Source organism: Lytechinus variegatus, chromosome 1, assembly GCF_018143015.1.
Source record: "Lytechinus variegatus isolate NC3 chromosome 1, Lvar_3.0, whole genome shotgun sequence".
NCBI lineage: Eukaryota > Metazoa > Echinodermata > Echinoidea > Temnopleuroida > Toxopneustidae > Lytechinus > Lytechinus variegatus.
In genome coordinates this window covers 67,302,575-67,319,231 of record NC_054740.1, presented here as the reverse complement: position 1 = coordinate 67,319,231, position 16,657 = coordinate 67,302,575, and the positions used below count along the sequence as shown (strand labels likewise).

At 36.3% G+C, this 16,657-nt stretch overlaps 1 protein-coding gene and 1 non-coding gene across 2 annotated transcripts; one reads left to right on the top strand and one right to left on the bottom strand.

Moving 5' to 3' along the window:
• Window positions 1–963: 963 nt before the first annotated feature.
• On the bottom strand, window positions 964–1,034 carry TRNAG-GCC. The gene has a single exon. It is a non-coding gene; the product is annotated as a tRNA-Gly (tRNA).
• A 3,874-nt stretch (window positions 1,035–4,908) lies between these two features.
• Window positions 4,909–13,262, top strand: LOC121406516 (caveolin-2-like). The gene is made up of 4 exons (XM_041597527.1): window positions 4,909–4,996; window positions 9,202–9,499; window positions 11,850–11,942; window positions 12,757–13,262. The coding sequence occupies exons 2-4, from the start codon at window positions 9,233–9,235 to the stop codon at window positions 13,009–13,011; spliced, it is 615 nt and encodes a 204-aa protein (XP_041453461.1). The 5' UTR covers window positions 4,909–4,996; window positions 9,202–9,232; the 3' UTR covers window positions 13,012–13,262.
• The last annotated feature ends 3,395 nt before the right edge of the window (window positions 13,263–16,657 follow it).

Here is a 16,657-nt window from a genome sequence, read left to right as displayed (position 1 = left end):
GCTGTAGGCCTACTCGTGCTTAGGGATATCAGCCTGAATTAAGTGACAGGAAGGTTGTAGTTCTGTTATAAAAGATCGATGAGTTTCTTGGTTTCCACATTATGAAATAGACTTTTCTGTTTTAATTTGCAGGGGAAAATGAAACAGTCGGCCAGTGTCTCTTATTTGGTCGAGATTGCCACGTTAGGGAAATGTTACCGTGGTCCTATAATCTGAATGCAGAAATAACTAAAAGCGGGAAATAAACTCCATCAAAAAGAGAGACTCTAGACTTTTAGTCAGTTTACCATTTTAATCATGCAGCATTAAAAAATACTCAGTATTGGTCTGCGTTTTTTCGGCGATCGGATAATAAGGCTCAAGTCCAGAAAATTTAATGTTGATTTGAATCAAGAGAGAAAAATCAAACACACATTATGTTAAACATTTCATCGAAATCGGACGCAAAATAAAAAATGTTAATATGACGTTTTGAAGTTTCGCCTATTTAAAATAAAAACCCAGTTCTATTCACAAAGGCTCACTGACATAATGAGAGAGAGAGTCGATGATGTCCATCACTCACTATTTCTTTTGTTTTTCATTGTTTGAATCATACAATATTTTTTTTTAACAATTTGAACCAACTTAACCGAGTCATAAAATGTTATAAAAATGGTACTGCCACATGTTCAGGGAGGAATACAATTTTGTTTCATAAGAAAATGAGGAGTTTTGCATATAATAAAATACAATAAAAAACCTGCTGCGTTAGTGGGTGATATTATTCCCACCAGGTTGTGCATAACTGTTTTGTTAAATTAAGCAAAAGTTAAGTGTCAAAACTTGCTTATTTTACATCCGATTTTGATGAAATTTTCAGTGTTATGCTTGTTGGATTTTTTCTCTTTTCCTTCAATTAACTTTTTGTTGGGGTGGACTTCTCCTTTAATGAAGAAAATCATATCAGAGTAAAAAAACAGATGCACTGGCCGGGAATCGAACCCGGGCCACCCGCGTGGCAGGCGAGAATTCTACCACTGAACCACCAGTGCGCTTATTTCACCAATTTTAGGAATGCTGTTTTATACTATTTTAATTACCACCCTCAAGTGATTTCTTTAAAAACCGCCCAAAGTTTAGCTCACTTGTTGATGCCCTCTACGTTCGTTGGATAAAATAAAAAGAATGAAAGGAAGGAAGAAACATAGGAATTTAAAAATAAAAGCAGAACAAAAGAAAGATAGAAAAGGAGCTTGAAGAAAGAAATAAAGAAAGAGAAAAAAATAAAGAAAGAAAGATAGAAAGAAAGAAAGAAAGAAAGAAAAGAAAGATAGAAAGAAAGAAAAGAAAAAAGAAAGGATCGAAGAAAGAAAGAAAGAAAGAAAGGAAGAAAGAAAGAAAGAAAGAAAGAAAAAAGAAAGAGAGAGAGAGAGAGAAAATGAATGAAATAAGAAAAAAACGAAAGGAAAATTAAAAAAAAAAAGAAGAAAGAAAATAATTCATTTGTACAGGAACTAGCATAAGAGAAACATTAAAAACAGATAAGATTTTGATATATTTCTGACCCCTCCCCCTCCTGGAAGAAAGACTAATTCTTAACTTTACTGCATAATAGGCTAATCGAATATACTCTCTAAATTTGTATTTTGACAAACCATTGCGAGAATTTAGTAGGCAAAGTAAGACATTACCAATTCATTTTGACGAGTAAGCTTGAAGTGCATCCCCATTATACACAAAACACCATGATCATTAAACATGTTTATGAGGTACGATTAGATCGTAATTAACAGTGTCCATGACAACCGAATCCAAAATGCATAGCAAAAACTGTGGTGTTAACCGGTGTACATAGAGGACCACACCAGTTGTTTTACACCGGTGTTAAATTGGTGGTGTTAGTTTTACACCCGTAGGTGTTATTACAACACCTTTGGTTGTTACATTTACACTCTTTGGTGTTATGTTCAATATCTAGGGTGTAGTTTTATCACCTCAGGGTGTGGTCCTCTATTAAAACCAACTCAGTCAGTTTTTACAGTGTGGTATCTATCATTACATTGGCATGATAGACTCAGGTAGAGAGACTGGTGGAAAATTACTTTAATCGAATTCATTAATCTCTCCAATGTGATTGGGGATTAATAATCATTTGCAAGCTAGGCAGGTTTGGATGCCTGGTAACATTCGCTGGTGGATGAACATACTAGATTGAACTGCTGGTGTCTATTTGAGATGAGTACATATACGCCCATTTTGTTACCTTATATGATCGAATGTGCTAAGCTATATAATCGAATGTGTTAAGCTATATAAGAATAAATAGACTGTGAGTATTCTCCTGTTCATAAGAAAAAACATCATTTAGTGACACAATAAAAACGCTATTTGTTTTTTTTTCACACGCGGTTTACTTTACCCTACCATCAGTAGTTGTTGATCAAATTAAAATCAAATTTGTTATTAAAGATTTTATATACTTGTTTAAACTGTTTAAACATCTACTCTCTATAGTTCAATGTAGTATAACATTTTCAGCTGTTTAAAATATTGGTTCGGCTTCGGTAAGTGGCTGGTTGAGATTAACTCCCGTTTCGTTTAAAGGTCAAATCCACCCAAGGAAAATGTTGATTTCAATCAGTCAACAAAATCAAATGGTGAAAATTTCATCAAAATCGGATGTTAAATAAAAAAAAAGTTTCACTTACTTTCCCCAAACAGTTATTTGCACATCTCATTGATATGCAAATGAGAGATTATACTCCTTACTCACCATTTTATTGATATGCAAATGAGAGATTATACTCCTTACTCACTATTTTCCCTTATTTGAATAATAATTATACAAAAACTTAAATTTTTACAGATTTGACAAAAATGATCAACTTGACCAAAAATGTTAAAACAATAATAATTCAAAAATTGTGTTTCACATGACAATTAGGAGAAAATAAACATATTTCATATTTCATAGTGTAATGAAATACAAAAGAATAAGTCATTCGATGATGTCATCAGCCACCCCCCCCCCCCCTCTTTGCATACCGACCAGGATGTGCACATAATTTGTGAAGTTAAGCAAAACTTTAAAATGTCATAACTTTCTTTTTCAGTTCCAATGAAAGATCATGGCATTTCACTCTGAAATTGAATATATATTAACGTTTTATTCAATATGTTCTCTCTCTGAAAATCTTAATCGGGTGGAACGATAGTTTTTTATGCCAAGCAACATTAATTTGACACCATTAAACACAAAAAATAAAATATATAGACGACTAAATATTCTTCCATATAGGCGATCACAGTACATAAAGCCGTGATTCATATCGTTAAAAATAAATAGGAACAAGAAAATTAAAATATGTTGGCATACGTGCTAAACATACACCATAAAGACCTACATAAAGAATGTAAAAGTACATACTTTCCTTTTAAGAAATATTCTGCAATTATTATGCAAGAGGGCAAGCTCCCGCAACAAAATATTAATAAAAAGAGACAAATCAAACAAGCTCATTGGAATTTCATCAAAATCGAATGTAAACGAAACATGTTCTGACATTTTTACGTTTTTGCTTTATTTCACAAAACAGTAGGGGAAGGCGGGGTAAGTTGAGCATAGGGGCAAGTAGAGCCACCATCCCCAGCAGTGGCGTACCTAGGATTTTCCACAGGGGGAGCAAAAACGTCCGCCAAAAAAATTGACAAGCAAAAAAAAAGGTCTTCAAGCTCGTCAGGGGGCAGGGATACGTCCTTTGCATGGGTTGTGGCTCGTCGGGGGGGGGGGGGGGGTCAGGGGGCAGTCTGCCACCCCCCCCCGTAGATACGCTAGTGACCCCCGGGCCAATAATGAATGAATGGGACGTTGTGGTGGTGTCATGTATTGATGAGCCATTACATAACCTTTTTCCCCGCCACATTGTTTTCAACTTTGAAACAATAAATACTCATTTAGAGGGAAAAATACAAATTACAGCCAAATAAGTAAAAAAAAAATGCGAAAATAAATAAGTGCTTTTTACACATCTTTAAATTTGATAAATACATAAGAAAAACATTGTTAGCCCAGGCATGGATCTTCATTCTTGTCATAGTCTTTTACATGATAGATGCATAAGAAATGTGTGGATGCGAAATTATCGCATTAAGTTCGGACTGGGGTAATTCGTGCCAGCCAACATTGGGCAGGTTGAGCCATGGTTCTTCTTATGTTAATGTTTATATATATATATATATATATATAAAGAAACCTGAAAAGGCAATCGATATGCAGGCAGAAAGTAGCAAATTCACATGACAGTTCTCTTCCTTTTAGAGGATATTAGTATTTGTAGAGATTTTGCAAGCGAAAAGACTTTAAATAAAAAGATTGACATACTGGTTCTTCCCCCATTCATTTTTTAACCTAGTTTTTGTGGCTCAACTTACCCCACAGATGGGGCAAGTTGACATCTCTTTTTTTTTGCAAAGGTGACTTTCAAAATAGACTTTCATTATGGGGTTAGAAAGTTTTAATAGGTGAGAAATATTTCAGAAGAATTGTTTTTTAAGGCAAGGTACTTGTTTCTACAAGATTATTAATCATATCAATTCTAACATGCAAAAAGCAAAAAATGTCACAACTTACCCTGCCTTATGCTATGTTTTACATTATACATATCCCATGGTCCGGGGGAAAGAGGGGGAATACCTTATACGTCATTCACAATGGCTTGTCGAAGTACGCATAAAACAGCCATGACAGCTGAATACAAGTTCTTGTTTGTTGCAACAATAGCCATAAAGATATCCATATCGCCTAGGATAGACAATAATAGACATTGCACACTCTTGTCATGGTAACCGTATAAACATTTCAAGAGATCTTTTGGGGTCTTTGGGGGCTCAGTCATATTGAGAAAAATTGAACCAATTTAGCGGTAACTTATTAGCTCTTCTGGAAAAGTTCGAAATTGTCGTTATATACTAGTCTGCTTGTAGGGACAAATTCACGCTTATTTCGTAGTCTTAGGTAAGTCGAGAATATTTTTCGATTTTAAGAATTTTATCTAACATTAATGTCATTCAACCTCAAGCCAATGTCCAGCGGAGTTGAAAGGGGGGGGGGGGGGGGTCAGGGGAAAAACAACTCTTCCTCTTTTAAAACGGATGCTATCTAAAAAACAACAAACATTTGTTTGCATATCTATCCACCTCGAAATTACCGAAGCATGTAAACTTACATGTGGGATCCGGGGGGCAAAAGAACACTTACCAAATTAGGTCAAAATGCGTTATTAGTAGGGGAAGGCAGGGTAAGTTGAGCACAGGGGCAAGTTGAGCCATCAGCCCCAGGCCAACAATGAATGAATCAGACATTGTGGTGGTGTCATGTATTGATGACCCATTGCAAAACTCATAACCACACCACATTGTTTTCAACTTTGAAGCAAAAAATATTTTGTTTAAAGGGAAAAACACAAATTTGAGACAAAAAGGTTAAAAAAAGGGTGCGAAATAAATAAGTGCTTTTTACACACACACGTCTTTAAATATAATAAAAACATAAGAACAACATTGTTAGCCCAGGTATGAATCTTCGTTCTTGTCATAGTCTTTTACATGATGGATGCATAAGAAATGTGTTGATGCGAAATTATCGCATTAAGTTCGGACTGGGGTAATATAAGTCGTGCCAGCCAACATGGGGCAAGTTGAGCCATGGTAATGTACATAAATACAAAGAAACATGAAAAGGCCATCGATATGCAGGCAGAAAGAAGCAGATTCACATGAATTAAAAAAGATGTTAGTATTTGTAGAGATTTTGCAAGTGAATAGACTTTGAATAAAAATTGACATAATTATGCTGGTTCTTCCCCCATACATTTTGTACATAGTTTTTGTGGTTCAAATTGCCCCAGAAGGTACGTGGCTCAACTTACCCCACAGATGGGGCAAGTTGAGCCATTAACGCATCTCTTTTTTCAAAGCTGATAATGATTTTTATTATGGGATTAGAAAGTTATATAAAGGTGAACAATATTTAATGATTGCAGAATGGAATTAAACACTAAATAAAGAAAACAGTCGCTGATTTGGAATGAAAAGGGCGGTTTCATGAAAGGTAACTTATCTGATGTGAGAATATGCACATATATTGAGGCAAAGGGGCAATCGTTATCATATATTAAGGGCCTTTCTTAGATAAAAAAGTGACATTGAAAACGTTTGTAAGGGGTTATTTCTTGGGTTTTTTTAGTACTTAAAAGTGTCCCTCCCCGATCACCACCCTTTGTTTTAAATGGTCCACGCTCCTCCCCGGACCCAACTTCTTGTGCGAGATTTGTACCTGTAAATGAGTAAAATATTATTGAATGTTTATTTATTTCATTCACCATAAAGCATGAGTACATGAAAAGGAGAATTATCATAAAGAATTTAAAGGAGAATGAAACCATTGGAACAAGATAGCTTATGTTAAAATCAAAGAAACAGATCAACGAAAGTTTGAGAAAAATCGGACAAATAATGAGAAAGTTATGAGCATTTGAATATTGCGATCACTAATGCTATGGAGATAGCAAATTGGCAATGCGACAAAGATGTGTGATGTCACTTGTGAACAACTCTCCCCATTACTTCAGTATATATTTCACTAGAATTGCCTCTTTTATCACATCTATCCATAAATCATGTGTTCTGTCTACATGAGGGAATGTAATACATATTTTTTAATAATACATCATGGATAAAGAGTTTGTATAATCATAAGAAAAAGCAAAAAGAGACATTTTGAGGGTATTTTATAGTCCACCAAAGGGAAAGTTGTTCATCAGTGACATCACACATCCTTGTCGCATTGCCAATGTGAGGATCTCCATAGCATTAGTGATTGCAATATTCAAATGCTCATAACTTTCTCACTATTTGTCCGATTTTTCTCAAACTTTCTTTATTCTTATATATTCTTTGATTTTTCTGTTTCTACACAAGCCTATTTGTTCCAGAGGTTTCATTCACCTTTAAGGTAAGAAGAAAAGACAAATACATTACATAACAAACGATTTTATGGTATTTGGGGAATGGGGACGAAAAAAGAACGAGAAGACTTATAAACGCCGACCCCTTTGTACAAAAGTCAAAGCGAATGCATGGTATATTACATAATAAAAATGATAAACCATAAACAGATGGAGGGGGAAATGAGTAAACACATCCCCTCTGGAAATAAAAACGAAAAAATAGCTGGGGGAAAGAGAGAAAGGGTAAGGGAAAGAAAAAAGAAGGAGAAGAAAGTGATCTGAGAAAGGGAAAAATTAAAAGATAGGGAAAACACAGTAGGGAAAATGGAAGGAAAGCGGGAAAATGAAGGAAAGTACAAAGTACAAAATATCCTGAAATACTAATATATTAGCATGATAAGCAAGAGAGGTATATAAAATCAAGAGATATATGACTCAGTGGCAAGGGCAAGAATGGCGGGTAAAAGAAAGAGGCAAAAGAAACGGAAATGAAGGTGGAGCCGAAATCTAAATATGAAAATCAGAATATGAAGAAAAGAGACCAAAAAAGGCCATGAACTGGCTGCTGATAATTGAAAAATATAAAGAACAGTAAGAAAGATAGATTTCGTCTATTATAAGATTGCTAAATTTTATACAATAATGGTCGCAATCAGGACGAAAAAATCCTTAGCCAAGGGTTTGATATATCCCCCTATAATCATGACCTAACCTAAGTAAAGCTTTACGCTGGCTAGATTTACCGTGAAAAGCCTCTTAATGTTTACTTTGGCTAAATTTTAAATGCCCAAATTTTCTGGCTCGCTTCGCTCGCTGGCGAGTTTGCGATGTTATGCTGCCTCAGATTTCGTTTATTATCCGCAACTGCGTTGAGGTTATGTGTTGTGTATGTACTCGCGATTTGATAACAGTGGCCATCTGCAATATAAAAAAAAATATCACGAGATTCCGGGGCTCCTCCCCAGACCAGTAGCAGCACCTAGGGGAGGAGGCACGGGGGCATTTACGCCCAGTTAGTTTGCTACACCCCCGAAATTTTGAAAGTTAAAATTAAAAAAAAATATATAGTAAATGTTGTCATAAGCATCCTACTTAAGCTGCAAAGTGCTCCAAAACAGATTTTTAGCTCTTTAAATTATGAAAAAAAAATCGTTCATTCACTGTTAGCTCCCAACAGTTTTCGTTACTAACATGAATTTTTCAGGTCATTATATAAAATTAAATATAACTGTTGACTGAAACTGTCTGTTTACATTGGGCTTAAAAATCCAATGTTCAAGTCAATATGCTTCTCGTGATTCGAGATTTCATTATTCGTTTTAGTGAGATACACATCCTACATATTCATAATTTACATTAAAAAATTTTAGCTCTCGCTTCGCGCTCGCATCAATTATTTTTTTAATTAAATAACCATCAAATTAATGATTACAAAAAGTGGTTAGAACGTCTTAACATCGCATCGATTGTTTAATTAGATAGCCATCCATTTAATGATTACACAAAAATATGCTTATGAACGTCCAGTTTTCATCTCAGGAAATCAAAAATGTTCATCTCGCAATTCACGCTCGCATTATTTATTAGGTGAGATATCATATTCATGACCTAGTGCAAACAGCTGGTCCTTAACAGGTCCATTTTCAAGTTTGTAGGGTCTACATTAAAAAAAAATTAGCTCGCGCTTCTCACTCGATTTTAGAAATAGGCAAATTTTTTGGGTGTTGCCCCGCCCAAATGTTCTTTTACCTCCCCCTAGGCTAAAATTCATGGTGCCGCCCTCGCCTAGAACCCAATCCACATAGCACGGCTGGACCCCAAAAGTTTTACAACCGAGAACAAAAAGGAAAGATGAAAGAAAAGAAAGATGCAAGATATGTTGTTACTTTCTGGATACCACGTCAAAATCAATCTCAAAGTTAGATTGTCATGAATGGGTGATTTTTTCTCTCGCTCGCTTCGCTCGCTCGGGACTGATATTAGTGAACTTTATCAACAACGCGCCATGCTGTGGCCCTCTTTTTTATTTTTACTTATCATGCATTGAGCTTCGCCCTAAGCTCGGGGCACTATCATAAAAAATACCATAATATGACCGGGACATTTTTGGCTATTGCCCCCCCCCTCCTGGCCATCGACCTTTGTTACGCCCCTGATAAAGAGTAAAAACTACATTAGAATGCGTTTCTTTTGTCTTCACTTGATCTTAAAGACAGTAGGATTTACAGTGATTGAAAAAAAACATGGCTCATCAGGTTCATCCAGCGGAAATTGCTCCAGCGGGACCGAGTCTACCGAGAGAAAGTCAACATGTGCAGCAAGAACACGGACCAGGGATGTCACCACAAACACGTCTACCGCCACTGCAACAAGTTCAAGAACCAGCATCGCAACAAGCAGAGATACCATTGCAACCATTACAAACCCTGGGGTCGCAACAACAGTTGCCAAATGACAGTGGTGAAGCTGAAGCTGACACAATGATATATAATTTCCCTGCACATGTATCGGTATGTAAAGGCCTTATTTTTTTATTCTATGAAAAAAAAAATTTTTATTCAAATTTTGTTTCAAGTATGTCATGAAATTCTCTTTTAAAATTACTCAATTATATGAATTTACTGGATGCATTTACTTAGCGAGTTTTTTTTCTTCCATCATCTTACTGTAATACCAAAATCACCAGCAAATTCTTCCACAACACAATGAGGTGAAATGTCAGCAAGGGGGGTTTCGTGCAGCGATGAATCGGAACAGAAGTTTCGTCCTACGTTTCAGAGCTGACCAAAAATTGCAAATATGTCGTTTGTTTCTGGTTACAAATAGTGCTTAGAATATCCAGTTTTCAAGAGAGAAAATTACAATTTTCTCGCACGCGCTTCGCGCTCGCCTCAATAATTGTTTAGTGAAATACTTATCCTATTCATACAAAAATACTTAGTGTCCAGTCTTCAGGTTGGAATATTACAAAGTTTTGCCTCGGTTTTAGCACTCGCACCAATTATTGTTTATTAAGGTAGTCATTCTGTTCCTAGTTAAATAAAATACCAAGAATGTCCAGTTTTTTTGCAAGAATATCAACTCGCGCTTCGCGCTCAGTTTATTCGACTGGTGAGCCCGTATCATATTCATGATTCACTAAATGTAGTCTTTAAAATGTTCCTTTTCTGGTCAAAATATTGAAAATTGCAGATCGCGTTAATTTTTAAAATAGATTCACATCATTTTTGTATGACTACAAAAGCTGCTCGAAATGTTTACTTTTCATCTCTTATTACATCAAATTTCCGGAAGTTTGAACTCGTGATTCGCGCTCGCAACAACTCGCAAGGATGTCTATTTATACAGTAAATAGGTCCATACTTGACCAAAAAGCGATTTTCATATTTTATTTTTTTTTTAAATCGCTCGCTCGCTATACTCGCTCGAAAAAATAAACCCTAAATAGGCCTATATAGCTTAACAATCAGAATTCACTTCAAAGAAAACTTTGCTTAACTAAATAATACACAACTTCATTCAAATGATAATCTCATGGTGAAAATCTCTGAACCAAGATGCTCTTTTTGGCATGATACAAGTGCCCTTTGGGGCTTTGCCCCCCCCCCCTCTAAACGAAAATACGTACCGCCGCCCATGCCCTCTTCAAAGACCTGACTTGCATTTTCGATACATTTGCTGCGTTGTATATAGGATTCATTCTGTTGTGTTAAAACTCCGTATTTTCTAGTTCAGCGTATTAAAGTGATGGTCCGGGCTGAAAATATTATAGAAAATAAACAGAATAAACTTAATTGAGCAAAATGCTGAAAATTTCATTACAAATCGGATAACAAATAACGAAATTATTGAATTTGAAATTTTATCAATATTTTGTGAAAATAGTTATATACACATCGTCATGAATATTAATTAGGTGGGCTTATGATGTCACATTCCCACTTCCTTTTTCTTATGTTATTACATGAATCTATAAATGATTCATTATGATGTCATAAGTGGCAGCAATAAATGCACTTTAATCAGTTGCCAACCCAATCGTTTGAGTTCTCGGTAAAAAAAATTTGAATAAACCTAATTTCACATAATAAAATACAAAAGAACAAGTGGGGGATATGACATCATCAGCCCACCTAATGAATATTCATAAAGACGTGCCTAGAACTGTTTCACCGGAATAATGCAAATTTTCAAAATTCAATAAATTTTTTATTTCTTATCCGATTTTGATCAATTTTTCAGCATTTTACTTTGTGAGTTTAACTCTATTTATTGAGATATAGATATTTCCAGCCTGGCCCATCCCTTAAACCATCAATAATCAAAGTAAAATATCAACAGGGATATACGAATGCATCCACTTTTCACAGTTAATGTGATCAGGGGCCTGTTGCAGAAAGAGATGAAATTAATCGCAACTCTAAAAATCACGCGCAACTTGATTTTCAACCAATCAACAGCGCGCATTTGGGACTTGCGATTGATTTTTTGACTTGCGTTAAAACGCAACTCTTTCTGCAACGGGCCCCAGATTATCATCAATTTCAAATTGGTGGATTTTCACCTCAGTCAAATGCGAATCCAGTTTCATCGCAGTCTATACTTCCCATACACTTAACAAAAGAAGCCATTGGATATTCAGACTAGAAAAGAAATCTTAGTATATTTTGATATTCCTTTAACCTTTTTAAAAACATAATGTACTATTTTTGTAGAAAATAACTTACTGTTTTCGTCGACCGAGTTATGTTTAAAATGTAAACTTTGCTCTTATGACACTTTCTTCGAATGAGGTCGACAACAATGAATTTTCAATTTTTAATTGGATTTTCTCTGGATTTACACATTCTCCTTGTTTAGACCGGTTTCACTGAAACATTCAAGGAGTCTGAGGACATCAAAGGACTCGCATGTATGGAAAAATGCAACGGAATAATTTATAAATACACCCACGTAAGTTTCAATTTCTCCTTCATTTCCTCTGGTTTTCAAAACTTTCTATGGTTGATTTGAGATTTCATAGACTTATGACTTGTGAATTTATCCAAGAAAATTGTATAAACAAAACAAGAAAGATATAGCAAAGGCAATATTCTTTTACCACAGGAAGCTATAGGGGCAGAGGAAACTTAGAGAAAAAAAACATCTGAAGGTGATTTTCGTATGGTCATCCCGGCCCCCCCCCATCACCATCACTTAGACATAATGGTATATTGTCAATAAAATATAAACAATGCTCAAGTGTCCTAGTCAAAATCTACCTTTGGCTTCCCACAGTTGGCTTTTGCCAACGAACGTCGACACTTTGCAAAATGTCGACACCATAGAGCTGTCTATTTGAATAGTTTTCAATTTTTTCGAGGGCTTTATTTACACATTTTGGCACCTAAACAAGTTGTCACCAGAATATTATGACCCCGGGGAAAAACATTTAAATACCCTAAACACGTTTGGCTAGTCTCAAAAAAGCTTTTTGGGAAAAAACATACCCTAAATACGCTTGACCCTGCGATTGACCAGGTAAGTCTGAAATCTTTTGTGACGTCATCACTTCGGTACACTTTAGAAGTCAAATCATGAAGTCTTTGTCGAGGGTCTGTGAATCGGAACAGCTATTTTGTCCGTGACTATGGACAAACGACATAATGCGATTTTTTGTCAGTTCTAGAACGTCGGACGAAACTGCGGTTCCAATTTACATACATAATCTTTGGCCTATGAAATCTAATGATTTTTTTTTCATTAATTTATTCTTACCTTTTTTCAGTTGGCTTGTTACGGATTCCTCACCATTTTCTTTACCCCGTTTATTGCGTTTTTCTGGGCGTTGTTCTTCGCATCTGTCAGCCACCTAATAGTATGGTTCGTCCAGCCTTTCTTTAAGGCTTTCTACATCACCTTCAGGCTCTGTCATATGGTGTACCGACCTATTGTTCGACAATGCCTCGAACCGCTGAGCAAACGTGGTGTCAAGACTCAGCTGACCATGCCTGAAATGAAGATGACCACGGGAAACGTTTAGGGCAATTTGTCATCTTATACAGGCCCATCTCTCGACAGCGGGAACCAAACAAAACAGCACACCAACAGCCAGATAATATTCTGGCCAAATCGATCTTTATCCAAGCCATCAGTAGAACCCCGAAGACATTACACCGGGCGTACCATTTTAATGTATTTTAACATCATGATTTTCCTTAAATCGCTTTTGTTATCTGGTAGATACATGTATGAACTGTTTCCAAGGACGGGTTCTTTTTATCATAATTAGTAATGAATAGTTGATTTTATTTATTTATTTTTTTTATTTTATTTATTATTATTATTATTATTATTTTTTTTTTGGGGGGGGGGTCGTTCCCTTCTCTCGCATTCAAATTTCCAAAAGAGTGCACAATCTAATATCAAAACCCTTGCTTCCGAATTCCACTGCTGATACCGAACGTCAAATATCATGAAGGGGAAATTTGAGAAGCAAAAAAAAAAAACCCGAAACCCCCCAAAAGAAAATAAAATGTGGTCATCGATCGAATCCATGACACATGCTCCGGCGACGATTGCTCCGGTGACAAATGCTCCCCAAAATGCGACATTTGCTCCGCGACATTTGCTCCCCGACATTTGCTCCGCCGAAATTTGCTCCGCCGATATTTGCTCCGCCGACTATTGCTCAGCCGAAATTTGCTCCGCCGGCTGTTGCTCCGCCGACAGTTGCTCCGCCGACAGTTGCTCCACCGACAGTTACTCCGCCGAAAGTTGCTCCACCGACAATTGCTCCACATTTAGCGACGATTGCTCCGGTGACAAATGCTCCCCAAAATGCGACATTTGCTCCGCGACATTTGCTCCTCGACATTTGCTCCGCCGACATTTGCTCCGCCGAAATTTGCTCCGCCGATATTTGCTCCGCCGACTATTGCTCAGCCGAAATTTGCTCCGCCGACTGTTGCTCCGCCGACAGTTGCTCCGCCGACAGTTGCTCCACCGACAGTTACTCCGCCGAAAGTTGCTCCACCGACAATTGCTCCACATTTAGCGACAAATGCTACCTGAACGACACATGCTCCGCATGTAGGGACAGTTTTCTCTGCCGACATTTGCTCCGCATGTAGGGACAAATGCTCCGCCAATAATTGCTCCGCCAATAATTGCTCCGTCCACAATTGCTCCATCGACAGTTTCTCGGCATGCTGCTTTAAAAAAATAAATATAAGACCTAAATAAAATACCTGCGACAAATGCTCCTCGAATAACAATTGCTCTGCTCACGATTGCTCTACCGACAGACTAGGCCTAAAGGAAGACACTTGCTCTGACGAAAATATTTGTTACATCCTTTTGCGTTACATACTTTTTTTAATTCTTTTGTTTCACCATTCAAGTTTCACAATTCAAGTCAACTTTATATCAAAGGCGGATCCAGGGGCGAGGGGCCCGGGTTCCCCTATTGGCGGAGCAAAAAAAAGAAAAAAGGGGGGAAAACAGGGAAAAGAGAAAAGGAAGAAGACAAGTGAAAGACTTGGAAATTAAAAAGAATCTTTCATATTTCACTTTTTAAAATTTTCGCTCGCACTTCGTGCTCTCATTGCCTGTTAGTTGATTTACATATCTTGGAGCTTAAATATCAAGTTTGGAAGTCAATATGCAAAATATATTTCGCCGAGGAAATCGAACGTTCATTATTTTGTTTGATTTACAAATCGATTGTTTTAAAGTGATTTTTAAAAATGTTAGTTTTACGATCTGAACATTAATATTTTCTGCTCGTGCTGCACGCTTGCAAATGTTAACTTATCAGTTACCTTTATTATTTTCGCGTATTCCATAAAGTTTTCAAAATATCCCTTTGCAGATCTCATTGTCAAAACGTATCAGCTAGCGCTGCACTCTCGCATTTTGATTGGCAAGTAATGTATGTCTCAATATTGATTATACACATAGGCGGCGGAAGCGGGGGGGACGTGTCCCCCCCTAAATTTGAGGAGGGGGGGACGGTCCCCCCTAAATTTGTTGTTGATGACCTTTTTTTTTTTTTTTTGCTTGTCAATTTATTTTCCTACGTCCCTCCTAAAATTTGTTGGGGTCGAGAATCTTTTTTTTTTTTTTTTGCTTGTCAAAAATTTTTTGGTTGTCCCCTCCTAAAATTTTTGGCTTCCGCCGCCAATGATTATACAACAAACTTCTTAAAATCCACATTTGGTGACAGTCTAACAAAAGTTTCGGCTCGCAATTTGCACTTGCATTAATTGTTAAAACTCGTGCATCTTATTCATAATTACCAAAGTTCTTGAAATGTTCAGTTTTCAGGCCATGATTTCGTGCCCTATTTAGGCATAATAGCTTACCAAATAAGATAAATTATTTTATAATTAAATTGTCCCTTTTGTTTCATCTCGCACTTAGCAAGAGGAATAGGAAGATCTTGTGATGACTTGTCCTAATGATGTCCTGGTCTCTTGTCAAAACCTAAAGTAATAATAATGAAAAATGTTATTTGTTTTTTTAAGTACGATCCATATCCACCTCACAATTTTCCTACAAATTGCTTGAAATATAGAGCTGAAAACACCCTTTTTTATTGATTTTCATGATAAAAGATATATTTAGAATGCCTGGTTTCTAGGTCTAAATATGAAACACACGCGAGCACGTTTCATCAGATACGCAACTTGTTCTCTATTTAAATCATTATCCAGTTTTAGATTACAATATCAACAATTTTCTGCTCGTGCTCTGTTCTTGCATTATTAATATAGGAAGATCCCCTTTTACTCATCCTTTACATAATTTGCAAAACGTGAATAGAGTATCTCGTTTTAGGTCTTAATCTCGACATTTTCCGTTCGCGCTTCGCGCTCGCATCAATTGTTTAGTTGTATACCTATCCTGTTGAAATCACAAAAAGTGCTAAAAATTTCCATTTTTTAGAAATTAAAAAAAAATTCAGCTCGCGCTTCGCGCTCGCATAATTTGATTGTTAAATTATGTAACTCCTTCATGGCTAACTGCAGTCAAATCTTAATAGGTACCTTTTTGATCAGTTCAAAGCGTGTATTAACAATTTCTGCTCGCGCTTCGCATTTGTAGTTTAAACAGTTGCATACACAACTTTTCATGATAACATTGTCCAGAATGTTCAAATTTTAGGACAAAACACATAAAATAAAAAAAATGTTCGCGCTCGCGATTGCATTATTCAAATAAGGATTATGGTATATATTTATGTTGATTTATAAGAATAAAGTTAAGAAGTGACTAATTCCCGTACGAATTTGGCAGGACAACATTTTTTGCTGGTAAACGCCAAGCTCGTATATAACCATTTTTTTACGTCTAGGTTAATCAGCCCGTAGGTTAATCTGACATAACAGACGACAGATAACACTCTTCGAACTTTTTATCAAAGTGGAGACAATGGCAGAGTTGGGATTCGAACTCACAACCTTGCGGTTATGAGTCCAATGCTTAAACCACTGGACCACACGACCCGTGACTACTAGGACTGTTAGGACTACCCCTTCAAAGAAATGTTGAACAATGATAATTCCACATTTTCAGGGAGAAATAAAACTTTTTTCACAGGAAAATAAGGAGAAAACTTGAATATTGTATATTTCTTATAAGAAAATACAAAAGAAATAGTAAGTGATGTCATCAGTTCTCTCATT